This window comes from Cupressus sempervirens, unplaced genomic scaffold (genome assembly GCF_028749045.1).
Source record: "Cupressus sempervirens isolate cs-2001-9-10 unplaced genomic scaffold, ASM2874904v1 CseChr00s100002_03, whole genome shotgun sequence".
NCBI lineage: Eukaryota > Viridiplantae > Streptophyta > Pinopsida > Cupressales > Cupressaceae > Cupressus > Cupressus sempervirens.
In genome coordinates, this window is record NW_028322207.1 from 3,988,021 (window position 1) to 4,014,419 (window position 26,399).

At 37.0% G+C, this 26,399-nt stretch overlaps 1 protein-coding gene across 1 annotated transcript in view; it reads right to left on the bottom strand.

Annotated features, from left to right (window-relative positions):
- Nucleotides 1-1,325: 1,325 nt before the first annotated feature.
- LOC149527837 (guanylyl cyclase 1) overlaps nucleotides 1,326-26,399 on the bottom strand; it is a 247,302-nt gene continuing 222,228 nt past the window's right edge. Inside the window, exon 10 of the mRNA XM_089812105.1 lies at nucleotides 1,326-1,811. Within this exon, the coding sequence (XP_089668231.1) occupies nucleotides 1,740-1,811 (72 nt within the window). The 3' untranslated portion in view covers nucleotides 1,326-1,739. The remainder of the gene's footprint in view (nucleotides 1,812-26,399) is intronic.

A 26,399-nucleotide genomic window follows, 5' to 3' on the forward strand; every position in this document is an offset into this window, starting at 1 on the left:
TGCAAGATAATAATCCAAAGCTAAAGTAAAAAGGGTCGATGCAGAACAGCATAAAAAATGCAACCTTAAAAGGGTACAGCATATACCTATCACAAGTGAAATGCAGAAAGATTCTGCACTTACTGCAGCCAAAAAATAGGACAGGGATTATATCACAATACAACAGGGAAGATGCACTGCCATTTTCAATTTTTTATTGACCATGACCCCTACAAATAGTATATTTTTTGACTGGGAAATATTTTGAAGTTACTAAACAAAATTGATATGATCTGTAAAACGGAAAACAAGGATCCAAGATTTCAAAGGCATATATCTATCCTGGGTATTGGGAAAGATGATAGGGCCACTACAAATGTCATGTCATAAACATAGCTCCCGTGGCACTTTCTGAATGACAATTAAATGCCTGTCAAGTTCATTCTGCAATATCAGCTAGTGATCTCATCATCTAAAACAAAAAAGGAAAAGGACATCAAAGCAGAGAAAGCTCAGGGGTTACCATGAGGTGAAGGCGACCAACAAAATTAACAAGCATGCAAAAGAGTAAAAGCAACTTAATGGGTTTGGAAACAGTAACCATATAAGCTTAATGTAGAGGTGATTCACATTGATAGATAAGAATAAGGCACACTGAAAATACTTACATAAAATCTTCAACTTCTTAGTGAATTTAATACTGTCAACGGTATTGATTTGAACAAATAACTCTCTATTTTATCAAAGTTGCTTGAGTTAAATTTGTGCGAATGCATCTCTGCCACCTTTTTGTCTTCAGCGTGAAGGAATTAAGGCCCGCTGCTAAATTATTCCATAAATGAGTTGGCTAAAATAGGGGAAAATAACGATCTTGTTGGAACTGCATTTGATGAAAAATCACAGTAATCAAATATTTTGCCAGCCATCTAAAAGAAAATTGTTACTTCCACATTAACATTTACTAGATGTTCTCATTTGTTGGTCCCGGCAGTTTATGAACTTGAGAAGCTTATTACATTCTAAGGACCACTAAAGACAAAGCCTTATCTATTTCCAAATTCTGTATTCTTAAGGAAATAGTACATTTCATTGTGCTGTAGCTGAAAGAAACCGTTACATGTTCAATCTATTAATTTGAAACAAAACTGGGTAAATATCAACTTTATAATCGAACTGTATGTTAATTTGTAAGCATGCATAATTAGATTGTAGTCACTCTTACCATTTAATCATCTAGTATGGTAACAGCTAAAAAAGAGAAAATTTCCATAGGCATTCATCACTGACTATATAAGAAATAACATTATAAATAAGATTATTGCAAATCACAAATGATTTAACAACACTTTTTGAAGAAATGATAGACTTAAACTTTCAAATACCTGTGATGCTTCTAGTTACAAGAGTTTGCCAATATCATATATATGAGACCAAAGAGGATGATTCATTACCTCGTGGGACTCAAGTTGCTACATTTATAAGGGCTAAACCCTTGAAGTTCCAAGTATTCAATGTTTTCTTACTCATATTAAAACACTACAAGATTTGACATGGAAGTGAATGTCATCCAATGCACTGACTGATCAATTACAATCAGTAAAGGTAAAGCATGTATTAGAAAAAGAATACAGACAACTTAATTTACAAAAGAATAATAAAAGGCAAAGCCAATAGCCAGAAAATAGTTCTTTCTGGTGGATAAAACGTACAAATTGTAAGAATCACTTTGGCATGCAAAATGAGAAGAATGCCACCGAAAACTATAATTCCCCATGCATACAATTCGGTGCAAAAGTGACTTTGCTCTCTGCATCAGTTTTGTCTAACGAAATCTGCAGTTCACAATCAAGACATGAGTATATTTTTGAAGTGCTTATAGGAATATATAAATTGATAATATACTAGATCACATATTTAATTACTAAGGGGATGACTAAAGCTCTGTAGGTATCATACTAGACTACATGCAATGAAAAACAATTCTCTCTTCACACAAATAATTGGTTGTTTAAACTTGAAAGTGATCTCCTCGGTAAAAGTAAAAGAAACTTAAAAGAATCCAAAGTTCTCTGTCATGACTCATATATGCATCTACAGTAAGATTGATACAAGTCTACATTATCACCAATAACATATTTAGAATTTTAATTTTTTTTTTTGTGGGAAAGAATAGCTAAAAATGACTTCAAGTCTGTTTTAGGGCTTTTTAAGACCATGTTATATCATTGTTATTATATGTTGAATTGTATACTGAATAAGCCTTGTAGAATTACTATAGTATGCTGTATATTACTATATTGACATGTAATAGTATGTAAGGTTTAATACACCGCATTAACACCTTAGTATTTAAATAGTCCATCAAATGCGATTATTAAGTGATCTGAATGTCCTTGTTTGTGCGTTAGATGCATCATCTTCCAGTTAACGCAAATCAGCGTAGAATTTCTTAGTTTCATTCTGCACATTTGTGTCTCTCCTCTCTTTTACCTCTGTTGTATACTGAAATGTAATGGTTTGTAATATTTTAATATTTTATACATTGCATTAGCTCTATTTGAACTTTCCATCATATGTGACTAGTAGGTGATATGCATGCCCTTGCTTCATCATATATATATATATAGACACACACATATTTATGCGTGTGTGTATCATCTTCCACTTAATTCAAATCAGAAGAGAGTTTCTTAATTTCATTCTGCGTAATTTTTTTCTCTATTCTCTCATTGATCAATGCCCTTACAAATTCTGTGGGAATATGGTAGCACGGTATGTTCTCATTTTTCAAACCAAAATATTTTAATAGGGAAAGGCCTGGCCATAATGTTGAACTTTAAGAACCAGAATAACATAACAAATCACAGACAAATTAAGAACACACATACACCAAAGATTATCCAAAATTGAACTTTAAGAACCAGAATAACATAACAAATCACAGACAAATTAAGAACACAAATACACCAAGATTATCCTGGGAAAACCCTCCACTTGAAAGTGAAAACCCAGCCCCACAAAAATAGCTCCTTTTTTGAGTGCTCAAATCAAATACAATGTTCTGACACTTAATGAGTTAACTCTTAACAATCAATCAATGGGCCTTGATAATTTTTTATATGAAAATACAGTATATATAAAACTACAAGTATCTCATAGATGCTTCTAATAGAGATAATGTCCTACAAACATAAACCAATCAATTGATCAAACACAGAAAGGTCCTCACACTAAAATGATCATACACAGATCATATCAGAATAAATCTGTTGAACACATTTAGCTTACTATTGTAGATATGATGTCCTTTACACAGTCACAGAACCTACAATTTTTCACGTTTGCTGAAGATACACCCAATTTAGCTTAATGATAATCACACAGTGATCATGTCTATGCTCACAGAATAGGCGCACACTCAGAATATCTTCAGAAGTTCACCTGCTTGACACATGATCCATATCTAAAAATGCCCTTTCATCATAACTTGCATCAATATTTCACTAGCTGAAACAAAGGCCCGATGAAATACCAAAAATGATGCCAGTCACCATCACCATTTCTTATTCCATCTCAAAAAACGAGAAGTCACAAAGTGCTCGAATTAGACTGATTTAATGACTAACCACATCAGAATAACCAAACACATCATCATGTGATTTCCAACACCCATGAATCTTAGTGCAAGCATGTGAATAATGACAAATGTGAACAAATAGCCCTTTTCCAAGAATAGAAGAAGTCAACCACAGTTACTTAATGAACCAATAACAGTTTAGGATGCTAGACGCAATGAATCATTCATGTGGTCACGAGGCCATGATTGTTTGTTCCATAGGGACTCAGCTAATGCATATGAGAATAACTAGTAATGTAACAAAAGAACAAAGAACACAATGCTTCAAAGAACTCACAAGCTTCTTTATTGATTCATCAATTGTTTTACAATGTCTATGACAACAACTATGACAATGACAACAATCATTGTAATATCATATCATATGACAATACCTTAACATTAAAAAGGTTCAAAGGGTTGCAACACCAAGTGTTGTGACCATCCTAACTACCTACCCATTCGACCAACTAACAAGTATTAACAATTCATAATTACCCACCAACATCATCCCCCCAAAAAAGAAAGCCATCTCTTGATGAAGCACAACAAAATGGGAACAAGAGCAACTACACCAACTATAAAAAAAATCAAGACCGAGTAGGAAGCTGCAAGGCGTCCATGAAGAAGAGGGGGGTCAATGGAGGTGTAGGTACCGACCGAGTTTGCAACTAGTACACCTACTTCATGTGTAGCTTCTTGCTCAACCGCTCGTTGTTTCTCCATAGTTGTCTTGACCATAAAAGAGGCTTCCAAAATTTCCTAATCGTTTTTGTCACTTGTCTCCATGTTACTGGCTAGGTGACCCGCAACCATGGCCTACTGTGCATGCGACCACTAGTTGTGTTGCCAAAAGTGCCTTCCCTGTCTATTATGTCTCCAAATGTGTTGTCATAGCAGCCTTCTCTACTACCCACACACCCTCTTCCTAGCCATTTCTTCTCTCTATTAAGAAAATTGTTCCTCCAACTCCTAGAGTCAAGTAGCCAACTTGTAAGAGATGCCACTTGTTGGGTCCTCTCCATTCATAGGAAGGTCTGCTTGATCCTCCTTAACAATGTCTAGACTCGGCTCTCCTCTGCACCCTGTTGAAGACCCCAACTCTCCAACATCTCCAAAGTCTTTGTGGCTGGCCAATTGCAAAACTCAAAGCATCAACAAAACTCTCGAGCACAACCCCTGCTCACAAACATGAACAACCCCACTTATCACTTTACTACCATGTGACCTTGTAAAGACCCCAACTCTCCAACATCTTCAATGTCTTTGTGGCTGGCCAACTACAGGACTCAAAGCATCAGTGAAACACTCGAGCACAACCCACGCTCACAAACATGAACTTCCCCACTTGTCGCTCTACTACCATGTGACCAAGCGGTGGCCACTATCATCCTCACTCTGACGACCATCTTTGTGATAAACTGCTCTTAAGTTAGTCAACTCCCTTGAAGGCTCTAGGATGCCTATATCTTGACGAGACACTACCAACTACCTAATTGGTGAGCTCTCCTTCTCAAACTCCCTAATGATAGGGGAACACCCCACTTATAAACAACTATCTTGTAAGGGGACATCTCTCATTGCAATGAGAGTGTAGGGTGTCAAATAGTGTCATATGTGCCTGGAAACAGGTGAGCCAATTGCTCATCTTTGTTCATGCCTGCAATGAAGTGTCTTTAACCAACATCTCTATCCTTGTTTGTTGCTTTTAGTTCATCTTTGTCCATGCCTGTGATGACATTCCTTTGACCAAAATCTCTATCCATGTCAGTTGCTCTACCTCTATACCAACATTGGTCAACATCTTTGTCTCATCATCTTGTGGCGCCTCCTCACCCACATGATGCCCTATGCCTACCGACTTGGTACCAACTATTGCCACTGCTCCAACCTCAACTACCTTTATCATTGTATTGGGCATCTCCTGTTACACTATCCGCAATTGCTTTGGAACATCAACTACCTCTAGTAGTTAAGCAACTACACCCACAATCAACTCTGCTACCTCTTACTTTTGTAGTGAGGTTATCACTGTCACATCTCCCTAGAAGATAGTATGGTTTAGAGCCCTTAGTTGCCAAAATCTAGGTACTACGACTGCTAGCATCGTGACACCAACTAATGTAGATGGGGTCAATGAGGTTACTTCTAAGGGAAGCAACGAAGTAAACAAAACTTGTGTCAAACCAGCACCTGAAGGTGTGATGGCACCTCTTACATCCATCGCTGAATTTGTTGTCTCTCCTTTAGTTGCCTAGCTATCTCCCCAGCTACTTGGAGGCTACTCCATTCACTCTAGAAGCCTCATGAGTGCCCTCTCAACCACTGTCGACATCATCCTCCAACTCAGATTTTGAGAACACCTAACACTTTCTCTTTTGTGTTTTGTGCACCACCTGTGTCCAAATAATGCTAGTAGAGAATAGATCACTCATCAGGTGCCATACGACCCTACGACTTTATCTCTAGGGCGTCATAGGGCATCTACATGTGGGTGGCGTCGAGGAAGAAGCCAATAAAATAATGCAAAATATGGAAAAACTTGTGTTGGAGTGTCGTGAACTCATACATCCTCTTACTCTATATGGACACCGAATCATATACAACATCGTTCCTAATGTCATTCATAAGGATGATTTGAGGGAGTGAAATGTCAAAGGCTCCGCTAGATGCTACTCTTGATGACGTCAATTAGACACCGTTGCTTACCAGGTGCAAGAAAGGACTTGTTGATTTCATAACTTGAAGAAGTGTTGGCTATGGAATCTGTCTCTATCAGGGTCAAATCTTTGGAAATCATTTCTATTATTTTCTCCGTGTTCTATCAAGACATCTATTTTGCTTAAGTATCAATCTTTCTCCCTTTCTTCTTAAGAATGCCATAACACCTTGTGAAGTAGACTATTGAAAAAGAGGTGGTGAGGCCCAAGGTAGCCAAAAACTCTTGCGGCTATGTCTATCATAGGAATCAATCATCATTCACAAAGCTCCTTCAAAATCTTTAATGAAAAAATTGGCATTTGAATTGCCCATTATACCTCAGCACATTTCATGTGCTCCTTCATAGTGCCATTATCTAGTGTCAATTGCCACCACTTATTATAATGCAGCTCGTTCAACTCTTCAAATGCTACATTATGTGGTGTGATATTATCTTGTTGGCTTTCATTTGTACCTTTGGCTTTCACTTCTTGCTGAAGTCAATGTTGATTCCACTAGCAATCTTCACACCTGAAGGCAACACTCTTGTAGCTTTATTCATCCTAGAAGGAATAATAGATGGCAACTGCAACTTCTTCCAATCTTTCTTTTTTGCCTCTCTATCCATCAATAACTGTTTGTTTTGTCATCTTGTGAATATGTTATACGAAGATTTGGTTAGGGCACCTACACATATATCTCTCCATCTGTCTGAAACCTACAACTTTGAAATTAAAAGATTCTCAAATTGCACAATGTATGCAATTATCCTCCTTGTTATGTAGGATCCTGTATGACTCTGCTCTTTTTGTTGTGCCCGCCTCTCTCACGAGGTTTGCAATCAATCTTTTGATTGTCTTCTTCGCTTACCATTAGTTTCCTACTATTGTTGTGATCTTCGACTCCTTATGGCATTTCTTCCACCAAACGGCTTCATATAAATCTCACCAACATGTGGCGTCTGTTGATGTTAAACTTCCATTCCAAGGCTCATGTTTTCTCCCAATGATAGGTTGTAGAAAATGATCCTGCCTTAAGTTATTGTGCTACTAGTACAAGTTCCTCAACCCTCTTGACAAAATCATTTTGCACATATCCCATCACCATATCATTAGATTTCACTAGTTGATACCATTGTCATTGAGAGCATTGGGGGTACTCCATACACTATAGTTTGTCACTCAAACTTCCCAAATGTTTATAAATAGCTTTTGCTAGTTCAAACACAAGTCTATTTCCTCTATTGTAGGCCCTTTGTAATCTCATCGTGAGCATCTTGTCTCTGTAGCACTACCACAGGGACTCTTATGTGGTGTAGGGACTCTTAAATGGTACTTGTGTTGGTTCATATACACTCCTTGTCATCATAGGCTTTTGGGCTTTTGTCATGAGACCTCCTTGTGATTGGCACTTTTCTTTCTTCTTTGACAACCCTACAACTTTTTAATGCATTATAGCACTTTGATTTAGTCCACCATAGGCCTTAACATTTTCACTAGGGACTTCTCTTGGTTTCGTCACCACTTCTCCTTTCATTGTAGGCCCTTTGCTCTTAGTTTGTATTGCATGGGCTCTTCCTTCAATGGCTTGTTATTCTCCAGTTGTAGGTACTTCTTAATCATTGTATATACTCTCTCCTTGTCATGGCCTTCATCTTTATTTGAAGGCTTTCCTAATTTCACTGCAGGATTTTGCTATTGCTTGTGAAGTCTTAAGTCATCGTATATCACTCTCCTAGCTTGAAAAAAATTGTTTTCTCTTGGTATCATTGTACAGTGATACCACCATACAGTCTTGGGTCTGCGACATGTCTTTATCTGTTACGATTATCATATGATAGTCATCCCATATAGTGAATCATGTTATATGGCATGACTGTCGCTCTTTTTTTTTAATAACTACAATACCTCTTATTGGGCATTCCAACTGAACTGGGTCATCTATTTGTCGTCGTTCATGATATTGCTTCAACTTGGACCCATTCAGAACCTCTTGCTCGTCCAACATCCATAACTTGATTGCTCTATTTTCTGTAACTTGACAAATTTTGTAGAGACCTTTCCATCTTACTTTAAATTTCCCAAGTTTTATCATGTTTCGTCCATTGTACTTCAACACTAGTTGTCCCAAGGTAAATCTTATTCACCTTAGGTGCTTATCATGCCATATTTTATGCCGTTGTTCATCATCTATCACTCATCAAGTTTGTAGTGCATATAGTAGCCTTTCTCATAAACTTTCCATGTCATCCAATCTATTTTCGATCAGTATTTGAAGGCTTGGTAAACATGAACTTAGTAGGTACAAGAGCCTCTTGGTAGTACATTAACATGATGAGTGTTCAACTAGTTGTTACCTTGTAGGTTGTACAATAGGCCTAAAATACCAAAGGCAACTTCTCTTCCCAATCCTCCTGTTCAACTAACACCAAAATCTTGTTTGTGGCTTTAGCCAACACATTTGCTCTAGGATAGTAAGAGTTGGTCAAAGAATGATTTTTTTGAACTTCATGGTTAACAACCTAATGACTTGATCCACAAAGAGTCCTCGATCGCTTGTTAGTTGAATGAGGATCGTATATCACATAATTTATTGTATACAATGCGGAATTATCAAGTAGCAAACATGCTTTTACCCACTTGGTTAGATATTTTTTCACCACCACAATATATTGGCACCTCCGAGCATGACTGGCCTTTAGCAATCCAATAAAATCTAACCCCCACCATTCAATAATTTCCTTAGCGTACAAGGGGTTCAGAGGCATGAAGCCCCTCTAAGTTGCTTGTTGACCCTCTGGCATGTACCACAACCTACGACCCATTCCCTAAGTCGTCGTACAACATGGGACACCAAAAGCCTACAACCAACACCTTTCGTGTTGTTGTATCTTGTCCCACATGTCCATTGGCTGGAACTCCATGTGCTTCCCTCAAAACACTCAAGACTTCTTCCTCCATGACACATCTTTGTAGCATTTTGTACAACAGTCTATTAATCAACTAAAATATTCTACTCTCCAGGACAAGCTTCCTTTCTCCTGATAGCATGTCCCTTGGGAACTACGATGTCAAGAGGTACTCTTCAAAGGTTGTGTGCCACCACCAATACAACAATGTGAAACAAGCGGGCATTGAAAAATCATCATTAACCCCTTTTGGTGACTCTTTGAAACTTGTCCTTGAATACTGGTCAGCAATCACATGGCTCTTCCCTGGTTGTATGAAGATTGTGAAAGTGAATTCTGCCAAATAAGAGTAACCACTTGTTGATCCTTGGATAATAGCTTTATTTACTAGGTACATTAGCGCATGACGATCTACGTAGAATGTAAATGAGGTTTCCAATAAGTAGTGCCTAAACTTCTAGACTACATATACCATCCCAAGAGCCTCTCTCTCTCTCTTGGGATGGTCCAACCCATGGTTGCCCACTTCAGCCATAGCCTATAGAAAAATTTGAAGCATCTACATGGATGTGGAATTCCTTATCCCACTTTGGGTATGCAAGGATCAATACAACCACCAACCTTGTCTTCAACTCCTTGAAGGCTTCTTGCATTGTCCTCTAGGTGTATGACACACCCTTTCACATCGGTTTGTCCAACGGGCACGAGACTTGAGCAAAGCTCTTGATGAACCTTGTACAGTAGCCAATGTGGCCAAGGAACAAGTTTACCCCAATGACATTTGTGGGGGGCTCCGTCTAGCAAAACTCTTGATAAACCTTTTGCAATACCCAATATGGCCAAGGAATGACTTTATCCCAACGACATCTGTGGGGGGCTCCATCTCCACAATTTCCCTTACCTTGTTAGGCTTTGTTTTCAATCAGGCTTTATAGAAGATGTGATACTAACAACTTTTCCTGTGGTACCATTAATCTACACTCTTCAAATTTAGTGCAAATCTTGATCCTCAACACCTCTCCATGCACTCCCAAGGGCTACCATTTGTGTCTCTTGTCCATTGTAGATGGACCACCCATCAAAAAATACTTTGAAATTTACCAAAGACATCTTGTCAAAGATGTGGAAGATTATCCTTTCAAAAGTTATTGATGCATTACAAAGACTAAAAGGTGTTTGGTTGTACGCATAAACACCATATACCACGAGTGTTGTCTTTAGTTTATCCTCTTCTGTGATGGAGATATGTTATAGCCTAAAAACCTATCCATAAATGAATTATTTTATATCCCTCAAAGTCCTCCAGGATGTTATCTGTAAATGGTATGAGGAGGGGGTCATTAAAGGTCACGATATTCATGCACCTGAAGTCCACACAAATGAGGATCTGATTTGCCTCCTTCACTGATATGACAATGGGGGATACACATTCGCTTGTCTAGACTATGAAAATGATGCCCACCTCCAACAATCATTCTATCTCTTCATTGAACATAGTAGCATGATTCTTATTCATCTAGGTACGAACTCTTCCATACCGGTACAACTCTATCCACCAATGCAATACAGTGTACGCACAATTCTCAGAGTACACCCTTTAGGTCCTTCTACGTCCATGTGAAGGCATCCTCGTACTCATGAAGATTTTAAATGTTATCGCCTTCAATACTAGATTCCAGTTGTCCCCTACCAATATGTTTTTGGGGTTTGCCTTGTCCCCAAGGTTTGTGATCTATAGTGACGACTCATCGTACTGCATCGGTTTCTCCCTATCAAACTTGTGCACCGAAGTCTCATTGACTTGGGCTTCTTCCTCATATTTCTTGAACTCTGGGCGAAACAAGTCCTTTGATTCTTCGTCAACTTGCAACAAATTACACCAGAATAGTTTGTAGTCTTCTATCTACCAATAGAAGAACCATTCATTGAATCTAGATCATCCTCGGAGCATCCCTCAAGTTCAAGAATGCCTTCCTCATTAGGTTTCATTGTCTGCTTTCCCTCGTCTATTCCTTTCATTTCTCCGTCAGACTTAAATTGTAAAGATGATGCGAGTTCCTCACTCAACATTTGGGTTCTAAGGTTGATGACATATTTCCTTCCACCACTCTCCATTAACAAAGTGTTCCTCTTTTAGTTATGGTTCATCCTTGTCATGGCAAGCCACGCTCTCCCTAAGATGCCTTCATATCCTTTCTTCTTCAGAGAGATAACAAAAAGATCTAGGATGAAGGGTTGGGTAATGATTGTCACTCATTGCGCCATCAATGTTCCAATCAGCTTAATTTTGTGTTGATCGACATCCACCAGGTTCAAAGTTAGTAGCCACAATATCAGCTTTTTCAAATCTTTCCATGTCTCCTCTGGTAGTATGTTCACCTTGACCCCTCGTCGATGATGGTATTTGTGAAAATGGTCTTGAGAATGCCCATCTCCACAACTGCAGGGTATCTGTCACTATTTACTACGAGCGGCATTGGATGCGCCAAAGGGCTGATGGGACCATCCATATGCTCTGATATATGACTTGATACTAGCACGGTGCTCAACAAGGTGGTTTTTTATAGTAGTATAGTCTCAATGATGTCTTTGATCTTTACTGGTACTTCCATCTACAACATTTTCCTTAGATGAGGCGGTTGTCTTCCATGTGCCTCCCTCTGTTGGGCCATCATATCATTTTCAATGTCTGCCTTAGCTTCTTGTATTCTCCATTTCTCTATATAGGGGTTTAAGTACGTCACCTTCTTGGCCTATGTCTGAGTGATTGCCAACACTCCTTTATCTATGTCAGTCTTCTCCATGTTTAGTAAATTAACTCTAGGCTTTTGACAATTGGCAACTTCATGGTCATGCAAACCACACCACCTAAACAAAAGTTGTGGGGTTTCGTCTTTCGTACAATCACATATAAAGTGCCCGCACTGATTACAAGAACAACATTGCATTATCAACAACCCTTTTCATCATATTGGGTCTAGCTTCGATTATTATTATTATTGTTATTGTTGTTATTTCTCCCTTTGTGCAGGTAGTTGTGGTATCTGCCAAATGATACATTGGTGTTTGTCTACTAGGAGGTGCCCACATCCGTAGATGTGGATGGTTGCTCCAGTGTGAAGAGCACTTGTTGACTCCTTGTTTTCACATTATACGGGTGTTGATTGGTGGAAAGTCCCACAAGTTGGCAAATGTCACATAAGGCTTTCTTCGAGCATGTGACCTTTGCATGATCCTCCTTGCAATTTGTGCACTACTAGTGCATCGCTTCATTGCCTTGAACTCCATCATTCTATGCATATATTTCTTAAGGGCTTGTACCTTCTTTCTGAACTCCTCATCACTACTACTTTCATCTGATTCGTCATCATTTGATGACTTGTTCTTTTTCTTCAAGGTTTTTTTTTTTCACTTCCCAAGTTCATGGTTCGGTTGTACACGAGTGTACGACATGGAAGGAATAATTTTCATCTTTTTCTTTAGGGAGGGTTTCAATCCTTCTATGCACCACCCTTTCTTCAAGCCATTTGCTAGTTGGCTATCTATTTTCCCTAGCAATTATTTTAGTCTTTGAACGTACATTTTGACAGTCTCATTCTTTCCTTGCTTTGTACGATTACCATGATTTCATTGTTGTTCTAAAGTAATCAGAATTTTCCTTAAAATTCTTTCTTTAAGTCATCCCATAGTTTTGTTTTATAAATTGTCTAAATACTAATCTATGGCTACTTCGCTCAAAGTTGTTGGAAACCATCGAGCCCATTGATAATGATCGGTCACCCCATTGGCTAACTAAATTGTTTCACACTTCAACAGTGCCTTACAGGATCCTCTTTCCCGTCTTGTGTAAATATAGGCAACTTTTGTTTCTGTGACATTACTATGGCCTTGTTTGAGCTCCTAAACCGGATGTATTAGAGATGGATGTGTTGTTTTGACCACCATGCCCCTATGTCCATCTAATACTCCTCACTGCACCGATATCCTCTATGTCCCTATCCCTATTCTCCAATGCTTCCCTCCTGGTTTCTCTTGCTTTTGAACACAATGTAAGAATTAGTTTCCTTAACTAATTTATGGTTTCTTCAAAAGTTCATTGTCATTTACTTTTATATAGTGCATGTACCCTTCGCCTTCAGCTAGTTCACTTATGACGACAACCTTTGGGTTCCCCTTGGCCAACCCTCCTTTTGACCATCCCTTAGCAAGTTTTCTTAGCCATCGCCTGCACTTGGTTGCTTGTTCTAATCTCAAGGCCCTCTAGATGGCCTAAAGTCATCTATTAGATCCTTATGGTCTTTTTCTTTGTTTAGAAAGTTTGAAATTAATTATTTTTCTCCGAAGGGTTCAGAGTGCCTTGCCTTCTTCTATTCTTGTACACTCATCTGCCTCACTTTGTTTATTTTCCTTGAACCTCTGAAGGATTTGTTGGAGTTTGTTCCCCCTGTTAATATCTCCCTGTGAGTTTTGTAGGTCTAAGAAAGTCGGTGCCAAGAGAAGTGGGATACAACTCAACAACTAGTCAACTACGAGGCTCAATCCAAGGGAATTCTAGACCACGCTCTTCAAAGGCTTCTTGTGTTGCTTCCCTTCAAATGTGGGTCTCGAATGACGCTTGCAATATGGATATGAAGTTTAACGTCAATGCCCTCTCTCCTTTGAATAACTCTTGAAACACGTACTACTACTACCAGTGCTTATTGGTTGGCCCATTATTCTCCTTTCGTCGTGTGCTATTCTTTCTTACTCCCAAATTCATATAGACAACAATGCCAAATCTACCTCATAGAAACTCAGTTAATGCATACCAAAATAACTAGTAATGTTACAAAAAAGCAAAGAACGCAATGCTTTAGAGAACTCACAAGCTTCTGTATTGATTCATCGATTTCTTATAATGTCTACAATAACAAATACGACAATGCCAACAACCAGTGCTATATCATATCATATGATAATTACTCTCGGGTGCAATTACATAACATATAAAAGGGTTGAAGTGTTACAATGCCAAGCTTCCATCCCAGCTACCTAACCCTTCAACTAAGTAACAAGTACTAACAATTCACAATTTCCCAAAAATAATGACATCCATGCAGATTAATGATTCCAACCGAGTACATTGAAATGACTTGCATAGTAAGTTTGGGCAGTCATAGTGTAGGAGAAATCAATTCAACTTCACAACATACAAAGTCTAATGATTATTGACCAAGAGATGAATCCCAAAGGCATCTGAGCTGACAATGATGAGTCAACTAGGTTCTACAATAGGCTAATGAAGTCAATAGGTCCATCACATCTAGAAATGATTTTTCTAGCACCTATAAAACATTGACACCACCTCTTAGCAAAGGAGAAGTCATTTGTAGATATCCTGTCATGGAATCTCTCACATGACATCCACTAAAGGCTGCACACAAAATGTATCAATAACAAAATCTTATCACAATTTTCTCAACTTGATATTATCATTTCAGCATGGTGTTCACCATGGCTACTCCTAGCGGGTGAAAGAATACAAGGGCTAAGTTACAGAATCTCTCACATGACATCCACCATGGCTACTCCTAGAGGGTGGAACAAGGGCTTGCACCTCAAACTTCTCTTGCAGAGAAAACTGAATTAACAAGGGCTTACACCTCAAACTTTTCTTGTAGAGAAGAATGCATTAACAGGGCTTGCATCTCAACCTTCTCTCCTAGAGAACGCATTAACAAGGGCCTGCACCTCAAACTTCTCTTGCAAAGAAGAATGCATTAACAAGGGCTTGTACCTCAAACTTCTCTATCTTAGCAAAAATACATTACACTCATAAGAACAGTTGATTCGAATGTTTTGCCAAACAAGGAGCTTTTCCAGTAACACTACTACACGTGCTTACTGATCCTCTGCAAATACTTGGCACTCTCCTGCTGCCATACAAGCTCCTTCTAAATCTGCAAGCACTTGCATCAGCCTTCTGACCTCCTAAAGTCTGGGACTGTCCTCCTCGACCCCATCCCAAATCAACTGGATAGGTTGTGTAAATCTATTCTCTGCAACACTAAAACCTGTTTAGCTGACATCTTTACTTCTTTAGAGGACTCCCTTTGAATGGCATACCCTCCTCTTAGAAGTAGTTGATGCAATGATAGGGACTTAGGTGTCTTCATTCAAGGCCAACACAACTTTATTATCAAGCATCAACTTCTCCAAGCTAATTTCTCATGAATAATCATATTACTGTCATGACATCCACACTAGATGCTTAAATTCTTCAAATAAGTAATTTATCATCCTTTTGCTCCTTGATTCATCTTGCAACCAAGAGAGATTAATAATAATTCATAGAATCAAACTACCTTAAAGAGAAATATACATATCAATGCTAAAGGAAAACATGAAATATATTCTAAAATAAGAATTGTATAAAAGATATATAAAGATTATTCAAGTAAATAAAATGCTTCTCTCTTTATAGAACATAGCTTCCCCTTCGATCAAGGAATAAGAATCTCATGCTCCCACAAGATTTTAAGACTTGCCCAACCCCTCCATAGAACACAAATAAGTCTACAACTAAATCTCAAAACTGTTGTAGCAGATTGTGCATCTTAAACAAGGCAACTCAGTCAAATGCCATCCAAATTCCCTCAATAAATGCAGTCAAAATGGCAGAGTTGAATAATCTCAAATTTTCAGCGAAGTAAGACCAAGTTCTAAACAAATCTTAGAATGGAGCCCATCTCAATATTCTTCAACCACATTCTCAGATTCTTTGTATGGACAACATAAACGAATTCTTGAATCTTGCTGACTAAAGCTACAGTCATGCACTTCATCCATAGTTATAAAATCGCATCTTTACTAGAGAAACTAAATCAACAGTGCCAAATCTGAAAAAATAATACGGACTTGAAAAATCTACATAGAGGAACCCTTCTGAGAATGAAGACTAATGCCGATTCTTTAATGTAAGATTGACACCTTTAATTTCAGAACTTCCTTTGTTCAGAAATGTTAAACTGATTAGCCAAAAGTATGAACTAAAATTAGGATTAGACTTGATGCAAGAAGCCCTAGACTTTCTCAAAGCCACAAAATTAAACCTTAGCACAAGATAATAGTACGACAACTAGAATTCAGAAAGTATTACTTCAGAAAAAGAATCCTTCTGAATTGTCAGAAGAGTATTTGAGATGGTGAAGCAATGTCAATGTTTGCAGCAGCCTCTTGATGTTTTGGTCTTGATAAACAATCTTTGGCAAAGTGATCATACTTGTCACATCTGAAACATTGAATCCTGGAGAGATCCTTCTTCTTCTTCAGTTCGTGAACTGACTCTGTAATTTCCCCCGCAAGTTCATAGAAGACAATAGGCGAAATCTAAATAAATATTAAGTCCTCTAAGCATTTAATTAGAATACGATATATATTTCAATGTTGTTAAAAGTAGGAATTAATAAAAAGGGTGAAAGATTTATTTTTTGTCTTCTATGAGGGAATTACTTGAGTTAAAAATTCAAAAGGAAACTTAATACGGGGGAATCATGAAACAGCAGGAGTTGCATTTTGGTAACAGTTTAAAAGACAAGAAAGGAGGTCTAGATGCGAAGAGGGGGAGCAATGTCAGAATTTTGAGAACAACGCAGGTCTGCAGACCCATGCATTGGGTTGGTGCTATTGGAGGACTTGTTTCTTCAGGAGACCATGATCTATGGTGCTAAAAGATGCTCCCTGGCTGATTCTGGTAGTTGTTTTCCATATGTAATTGTAGAAACTTGGTGGTATGAACCAGCAACAGGAAGACATTGTGGAATAGTTAATCAGTAGAGACAGTGAAGAAATAGCACAATGAGATTGAATGGATGGGTTTATAGAAAGTAAGTGTTCTTGGGAACCACTATTAAGCATTGGGGTTGGTGAGAACCAGGTTGAAGCTTATTGGTGGAGTAGGTTTGTTTCTAGGAGCAGAGACGGGTGCAGAGAGGTATACATAAGCCATAAGCCACTGGTAACGTGGATTAATTCCTGGGCCATGTTAAACATAGAAGGAAAGCATTGGATATTCATAAAGAGGCATTGAGTGGGGTAGGAAGAGCTAGTTGAACTCTCAATTAACACCACATTGTATTCACAAGTAGGAAGTCTGTGTTGTAGTTGAACTGCAAGTTGTAACCAGCTTGGGGCAAGCGTATAGCTACAGGAAGATTTCTGAGAACGATATCAGCAGCAACTGATTACTACTGTTTGACACTCATTACATTCATGGGATGCATTGCGCTCAGCTCAAGGGTAGAGTATTAATAAGTCTATGACAAAAAAAGGATTGAATAGCTTCGTGAGAGTCATTGTACACTGCTAAACCACTTGGAGAGCTGCGCAGCAGAGTGTTGCAGACTACTGGTCCATATCGGAGATGCAAGTTAATCTGTTTTTATTTGCAACTTTTCCCAAAGCTAAAATGTCTAGCTGAATTAAGTTGTAATCGAACTGTGGTTAAAATGGGATGATGTAGTAATTTATGAACAAGTTCAGTTCTGTGAATTTATAAGTTAATATAATAGACAGGGAATGATGGGTTCATTTTTCCAAAGTATTAAGAACTCTTTATAATCTGCACCATTTAATATTTGAAGCAGTTTGTTTTCCAAAAATGTTACTGTTCTGTCATCTCTTAGGATTTGTCAAAAATAACATCTTTCATTTTTTTCAAAAATAAAAAGATAAGAAGTGGGTGGCTTCTTACAGAATCTGAATCCTTCTCTCTACTCTTGAAATTTGTTTGCCCCATTCACTTCCTTTCCTGTTTGAAGTATGTGCAGCAAGGACATGATCTTGTTCATGATGAGATTTTCTCCCATTTCCTCTCACCTCCAATCTGGATTCCTGTTGAATACAATCAGCTGTAAAATGATTGATTGAACATGGTAGTTCATCTCTTCCACTAATCCCTTGAATAAAAGATTCCCAAAAGGGAGGAAGGACATTCATGGCTAACATAACCAGGTCTTCGTCCTCAATTGGTTCTCTAATTGCATTTAGCTGATCCTTCAATTCTGTAATCTTCAGAAAGAAAGATAAAACAGGTTCTCCTTCGACCATCTTCATATGTAGAAGTTGACATCTCAAAGCTAGAGCTCTGCTAGTCTTGTTGAATTCATACAAGCTCTTCAAAGTCTCAAACATTTCTTTAACTAAATTCAACTTTGATATGATAGGTGCTAGATCCTTAACAAAATCAATCAAAATTTTTCTTGCCATGACATTGTTCTTGCTCAGCTACATTAGTAATTCAGCAGGTCATTTTCTTTAGGAGCAATGAGGACCCTGAATTTCCAAGAAGTAAAGTTGGATGCACAATCAACGCTGTCTTCAACTTTGAGTCCATTCACCATTGTTGGAAGCTGAAAGAAAGCAACTGAAAATAGAGCAAAGAATCATTCAAAGCTTAAAATTCTGGTTCTGGACCGTTTCCTTAGATCCGCTTTAATACCATGTTGAATTTTAAGAACCAGATAAAAATATTAGACATAAATTAAGAAAACAAATACACCAACGATTATCGTGGGAAAACCCTCCGCTTAAGGGTGAAAAACCCAACCCCACAAAAGAGATCCTTTATTGAGTGTTCAAATCAAATACAGTGTTTTGACGCTTGTGATTGTTATCGATTAACCAATCAATAGGCCCTGCTGACTTTTTATATGCAAATGTAGGATATTTAAAACTACAAGTATCTCATAGATACTTAATTTCTAATAGAGATAATGCCCTACAAACATAAATCAATCATTCATTGATTGAACACAGAATGATCCTCACACTTAATTGATCATATGCAGAAAATATTGTTGCAGACATACAGCTTACTATTGTAGCTTTACTATCCATTACACTGTCATGGAATCTGCAATTTTCCACCTTAGCTGAAGACACGTTTAATTTAGCTTAAGAATAATCACATAGTGATCACGTCTATGATCACAGAATAGGCCCACATACTAGGAATATCTTCAGAAGCTCACCTGCATGACGCACAATCCATACCTAGAAATATCCTTTCATCATAACTTGCATCAATATTTCACTAGCTGAAACAAAGAATCAATGAACTACCAAAAAGGACATCAGTTACCATTGGCATTTCTTATTCCATTTCCAAAAATTAAGTGTCACACGGTGCTCAAATTAGACTGATTTAATGACTAACCAAGTCAGAATAACCAAACACATAATCATGTGAATTCCAACACCCACGAGCCTTAATGCCAGCATGTGAATACTGACATATGTGAACGAATAGCCATTTTCCAAGAATACAAGGATACAACTGATGTTACTTAATGAACCGACGACAATTTAGGATGCCAAATGCAATGAATCATCCATGCCATCATGATGCTATGTGGTCATTGTTGTCCTGCATTTCGTCACCACAAAATGTAGGTAACAATACGAAACTTTTTCAAATTAGTTTCACATTTCTTTGAGTTTAGTTCATTATTTAATTGGTTAGTATTGATCAACCAATCAGTACCAATTAATATAATGGACTCTTTTACTGAAGGTTCTCGTCAAGTCTTTTTCGTTTTTTTGTTTGTCGAACCTGTGCTTGATTTTTGAGGCTTTCATCGTCCTTTTCTTTGTTTTTGAGTGGGTGTTTGTTGGTTTTTAGTCCTTTGGTTTTGCTCAAGTCATTGCTTTTGGTTTTCCCTTCGATTTGATCTAACCTAAAGCTTAATCAGAGTTGTTAGTTAAAAGATATGTCCATTTTAGTGCCCAAAAAGTGGACCTTTTTTATGCAACAGCAAGAATTTTTAAAAAAAAATTTGACACTCACTTTTTGATTATGTTTTCAAGTTACTTCATCAATTAGATTTTCACTTAAAGTAACTATAGTGCACTTTATGTTATGTTTTTAAGTTGAGTTTACTTTTTGATTTTTCACTTAAGTGACTATATTAAGTGCATTGTTCAATTTAATTTTTGACATTTAAATCAAATGCTCATTTAAATGTTAATTTTTAAATGATATTTATCTGTTATATTTTTAATATGATATGCAAATATGGTTTATGTCCCATTTAAGTAACATTTTAATGAAATTAAATTGACATATGCTTATTTAATCGCTTTAAGTTATCAAAAGTGGACATTTTATATGCCATTACATGTAAAATCCATCAAAAGTGGACATTTTACATGTCATTGCATATAAAGTTCAACCTAGAAACATAAGGTCATCAAAAGTGGACCTTTTTGGTGTCATTCCATCTAAAGGTGAGTTTTATGACTTAAATGTGCTATTGCATCCAAAAGATGAGCTTTCACTTAAAATATGCAATCCATCCCAAAAGGTGCAATTTTCATCAAATGCATATTTTAAAACATGCAATGCCTCCCAAAAGGTGTGATTTTCATCATGAGGAGTTTTTAAAACATGCAATCCATCTCAAAAGGTGCAATTTCCATCTTATGTATATTTTAAAACATGCTATGGACACCAAAAGGTGTGATTTGCACTAAAGTTCATGTATTTGCTCTCAAGAAACCCGTTTTTTGAAGAACACATGCAAAGAGCCTCCAAGAACCCAATTTTGATGATTGTGAGAGATTTACTTCATGGTTTTTCACGAAATCTTCTCTACTAGGGTCGTTTTTGCTTAGCCATGGGTTTTCAAGCAATGGAAATCAATTTATCTTGTGAAAAACTATTTTTTCCAAACTCCCTCCAAGGGCACGTTTTTGGAAAAAAATCAAAATGCATCATTTTTAAAGGTGAAAACCTAAGTCACATTTTAAAGAATCAGCAATTTTTAAAAAATTATTAATACTAACATATATGTGAGAAAGTCAATCTTTAATGTTCCCCATGCATCCCCACGCACACCTCAAAAGTTCAAGTTGATGTGTCTCTGTGTGTATGTAAGCAAAGTAAGGTGTGAGAAGACATTTTGAATACTCACTCCCTCTTTTGCTTCAAATTTCCCACTTAGATATCCTTAGAGGGTATAATATTCTTTTCATTAAAATTATCAGAAATGTTGTTTTTCTTTTCAGATTGAGATATCCATTATTAAAAATTTCGACAATTATCACCAAAAACTTCAAACGCAACCTGTTGCTAACAAATGTTTGTTTCCAAGGCTGAATTAAGTTCAACTTTTTGTTTCCAAAATCATGAAGTATGAACCATAATAATTTTCGAATATAACATAAAGATCTTTTTAAGTCTGGCACTTAGGAAGTGCTCTATATAATTCACCATATAACCACATCTATGAAATGTTCTATATTATAATTGAATCATGGTTTTGTAGTAGAAAAATGACTGACTAAAGCCATTCAAGAATGCCACATAAGCTAGAGTGGCTTTTAGGTCTTGACCTATTGAGCACCCTTATTTGGAATATGAGATCCCCTTGTTGGAACATTGCAATTTTTAACTACTGCTCTAACATAGTGGGATTAAAACGCATATTAACCATTCCTAAAACAAGTAATAATGCTCACTATCTCCATTGTAAAATTGATCATTCAAATGACCCTAAAACAACTTGTGCTAAGCAAATGTGTAAAATCTAAGACAGTGATGAAATCTTTAAAATGCCCAGCCTTTAATAATGCAGGTGGTATCACCCAATTGACCTTTTAGCTTGTAGAAATCATAATATCCTAGGTAGCTTCATTTCCACTATGCTCAAAGATGGGAATGAATTTACAAAAGTATATGTACTCAATTCTATTTTGTCAATAATATTCCCTCTTCCTCTCATGACAGGAAGCTTAATCACACACTTGTGACCAAGTAGAAAGAACTTAAGCAAAAGAGAAGGGTTGCAACATCATCTCAAGGATGGCACTTTGTAAATGTGCACTTATGAAGGCTTAAAAGGCATGGAAGATCAAGAGTAAATTAGGCCTTTCCAATTTCCAACAACCTTCTATGCGACAGAGATTTTGAATTCCAAAGGAGGTTTAGGTTATCCCAAGTTTCCAGGACAACTATGACAGGGGATGGTAAGGGCACACAAATGAACAAAGATTTTTTCTTTTTCCTTTTTCTTTTTCTATTGAGAGTGTTTTCTCATATAAAATAAGAACTCCTCATGTTGGGGACAACAAGGAGGCAGTCATCCCAAGAGTCAAGAGGCTTCATCCCCTCATTTCCAGGACATCTCATGTTTTGTTTTGCAAAATTGGGGACATGGTACAAACATTCCATTGTTGTCCACATGATATTCCCATGTAATGACCCCATTTTTGGGTCCTACATTGCAATTGGCACTAACCTTTTGGATAAGTGTCAACATTATCAGAAAATTTATTTGATGATTTTAATGAGCTCAAATGATTCAGAAGAGTTAAATGATGATTTCAAATGTTATTTTTGTGTTCCAGTTTGAGCTCTTGTTATTGACGTTGTCACATTCTGCTTTAGCTCAATTAGAAATCCCATCTGCTATAGCATCATCGACAAAGGTGTAACATTCAAATATGACATATGAGGACCAACAAGTAATAGTTGTACTTCCAGCAGAAGAGTTGTTACATGAAGATTCAGGTAGTAGCCATAAGATCTTTGCAGGTGAGCATGATGCTAATTGGAAATGAGTTGTGGAGGAAACGAAACCACATGATGATACAACTTGCAGCCTTGATGTTAAAGCTTTGACAAGAAATGGAAATCAGTTTCAGCAGGTTGCGCCTCTTGGTGCAGCTCTTGAAAATACATACCCATGAGGTGAGGCTGTTGCACAAGCCATGGGCCAAGTTGATATGATTGGCACATTCATTGAGTATCTCATACAACACTAGTCAAAGGACGGAGTTTCAATGACAATCTAACAAACAATCAGGCATGCAGATATCTTACTATTACTTCCTACTAAATATCATGCCTCTTCAAGGGTTGAATAGGGTGAAACATACTATATTGTGACTAATGAATGTGAATGTGATACAATATCCAATGATGCTGGTAGTTCCACTATCACTGAGGTTGTCAATGAAGTTAATGCCAAGAGTGCATGATGAGAATGCTTTAGTTGGGTTTGGTAAACCACCTACATTTAGTGACTATGACCCTAAATTTCATGTTTCTCAGTCTGAGTCACCAGATACATACAATCAAATATGGAGTCCGCTAGTTGATTCAATACCACTGTTTGAGCCTATTGGTGCATTCCATTGTAATTATACAGTGCAGTATGTGTACTCCTTTACATTGTGCCCAATTGATGATGACTTATGTTATAATTAATGCATAAAGGTAGGATGAATAGTTGGTATGAGATGCTTCCTACTTTGGAGGATGCCAAACCTAGGCATACTTCCAATATTTTCCTGGGGATGGTAACCATTTTGGGATACAAGTTGGAGAAGCAGTGTTGCAGCAGTTAGTCATTCCATCTATATAAGGTTTTGGAGCAATAGGAAATTACAAATAGTGGGAAACATGGATGGCCTTTTTTCTTGCGGGATTTAAGTGTAGCATTCCCATGGATAGTTATGTTTCAAGAAGCTGGTTGGAAGAGTTGGAGGGATTTGTTCCATCCATTCCCTGATAGAGGTCAGCATAATGATGAGCTCCCATTATCATTTGACATAAGAGGAACATGTGTCTTTAGTTGGAGTAAGGTTCTCAATTGGATAGAGGATATTTTAATTTATGATGGCAGCACATGGCAGGTTGACCAGACTAACTATGCATGAGGAATGATTTTGGATCCTGGAATCCACAAGATTGGTGCACTGTTTTTTATGGACCATGATGAGTCGCTTCACAACTCCGAGCATGGTGACGTTTACAGTAGAGTAATGCAGTGGATTGGTGAAGTAGCATTCTGGAGGTTGATATAGAATCCAGGGATTCAGTTTCAACATTTAGGTGCCAAATGCTTGGGGGCAAGCAATCTTAGGGAAGGGAGGAATGCAATGTCCCCATTTTTGGGACAATTTGCATTGCAATTGGCACCAATCTTTTGGATAAAAGTCAATGTTATCGGAATAGTTTTTTTGATGATTCCAATGAGCTCAAATGATTAGAAGAATTAAATGACACTTTCCAATGTTATTTCCGTCTTGCAATTTGAGCTCCAATATTCTTGGAGGGAGCATCTATTTTTAGTAAGTCGCCTAGTCAAGATCGTTAATACTCTTTTATCATCAAGATCACTCCTATGCTATCAAATTTTGATTTTGGTGTTGTCAAGCTATTTTTGCATGTTGGGTGCACTATTAATTATAATTTAATTGTATCTACTAAGGTTGTTATTTTCATTGAGATTGTTTAATGGGCACCTTAGTGTTATAGCTCGTTGGAAACAGAATGAGAAGTTTTAAATCATAGGCACATGAAACATGGAGTTTGTGTGTCAAAGTGTCATTATATTAATGAAAAGGTATTTTCTCGAGCAACAAGGGAGTTCAAATTAATAAAATAGCATGAAGTTTCTTTTGGAGGGAAACTTAAATAGAAGAAATAAAATAAAGTTTTTCTCTTAACATTATAAAAGGTTACAAAAGAAGGGAGAGGTCAAAAGAGATTAATTCTTGACATTTTATTTGGCTTTCATTTTTATGACATTTGGGGACGCAAATTCTTGGAGTTTCCAAGTGGTTTGGACACAAACTCAAACTCATCTTAGGTGTGGATTCATCTAGAATTCACCATTGTGCTTCATTATCAAATTGTTGGAGGTTTCAACTGGAAATCTCTCAAGAGGGTTTTGACAGACAAATTTATGAAGTCTGCATGCAAAACAAAACCCTAAAATTTGTTGATATCTCACAGCGCATCGCCTAAAATGTTCTGGATAATTGTATATATGAATTGCCATAGTTGGGCAATGGAGATTGATATCTGATACACAGGTATGAAGTGCTGCTTGAATTTATTTTGCAATTACCAGAGAGATATTGGGACACCATTTTTGGTGTATTATTGTAACTTGGAGATGCATGCCAAATGAAGAACTGTTAATGAAGTCTATTTTCTGTTGTGATCTGAATGGTCAGATGAGTGCCTCACAATCCATATATATCAAGAAGGTATGTGTAGTTAAATTTATTGTTTCAGCTGTTACAATTTCTGAGACCTCTATTTCAGCTGTTTGCTAAAGTCAGAGCATCTGTGCATCATTCTGATAGTCTGTGTTGTAAACAGCAATGCATAATGTTTTAAGTTTTAACTTCACAGATTCAGCCATGGTATGATCGCAATCTGTTTGTCACAATGTCTCCTTGATTTTATGAAATTCAACACAAAATACATGAAGTGGAAGATATTATGAAAGTAATAAACAAATAAACAAATCACAACGATGACAATATTCAAAACCATTCATATTCAAGTACTCCCAAGCATAGTTGGAAAACTCAGACTCGGCAACAATTCGCCAAGCCCCCTAAAAGTTTATTCGGGAAAAAATCAAATCAGCAAATTTTTTTAAAAACTCGGCAAAACTCGAAAACCTTAAAAAACTGCTAAAATTTAATTCTGAATACATTTTTTTTTCCAAATTTCAATGAGAAGATGTATCTAATGAGTTAATTAAAGAGAACACAAAAGAAATAGGCAGAGTTTAGATATATATAAATGCATAGTGGTACAAAATCACATTCTCATGCTGATGGCGGGAAGCATAATAGTAAATAGTTTGTGTCAAACTAGAAATAAATACATCATTACAATCACATCTTCCTCTTCCCAGCTCTACTAGCATACTATAATTCTCTATATTACATTATATATATAAACTTTTTGCCTTTTGTTTTTAACAAAATAAATTAATTTTAAAATAATAAAATTTCTTTTTTTTAAAAGATTTTTTCTCTAGCCGAGTCACAATTAAATCTGGGAAAAACTTGCCAGTCCCAAAAACTTGGCGATTAGTAGAAACTCACCAATTTTTCAGTGATTATGCCAACTATGCTCCCAAGTGTTTGACAAAATGTAAAAGATCCAAAATTGTAAAAATAGCACAGAATCAGCAGGCTTCTTACACCCCACTATGGGGATGAAGTTTTCAGGCCCAAAGATGTGTCTTTGGGTTTTGTAGGGGCTGAGAAGATTCCAAAGATGCGTCTTTGGGTTTTGTAGGGGTTGAGTAGATTATTTTCGTGAAAAAAGAAATTATTGCAATGTCTATGAACTACCGAAGCTTATCATTGTCAAAGGTACAACTGACTATAGTAGAAATCAAGGAG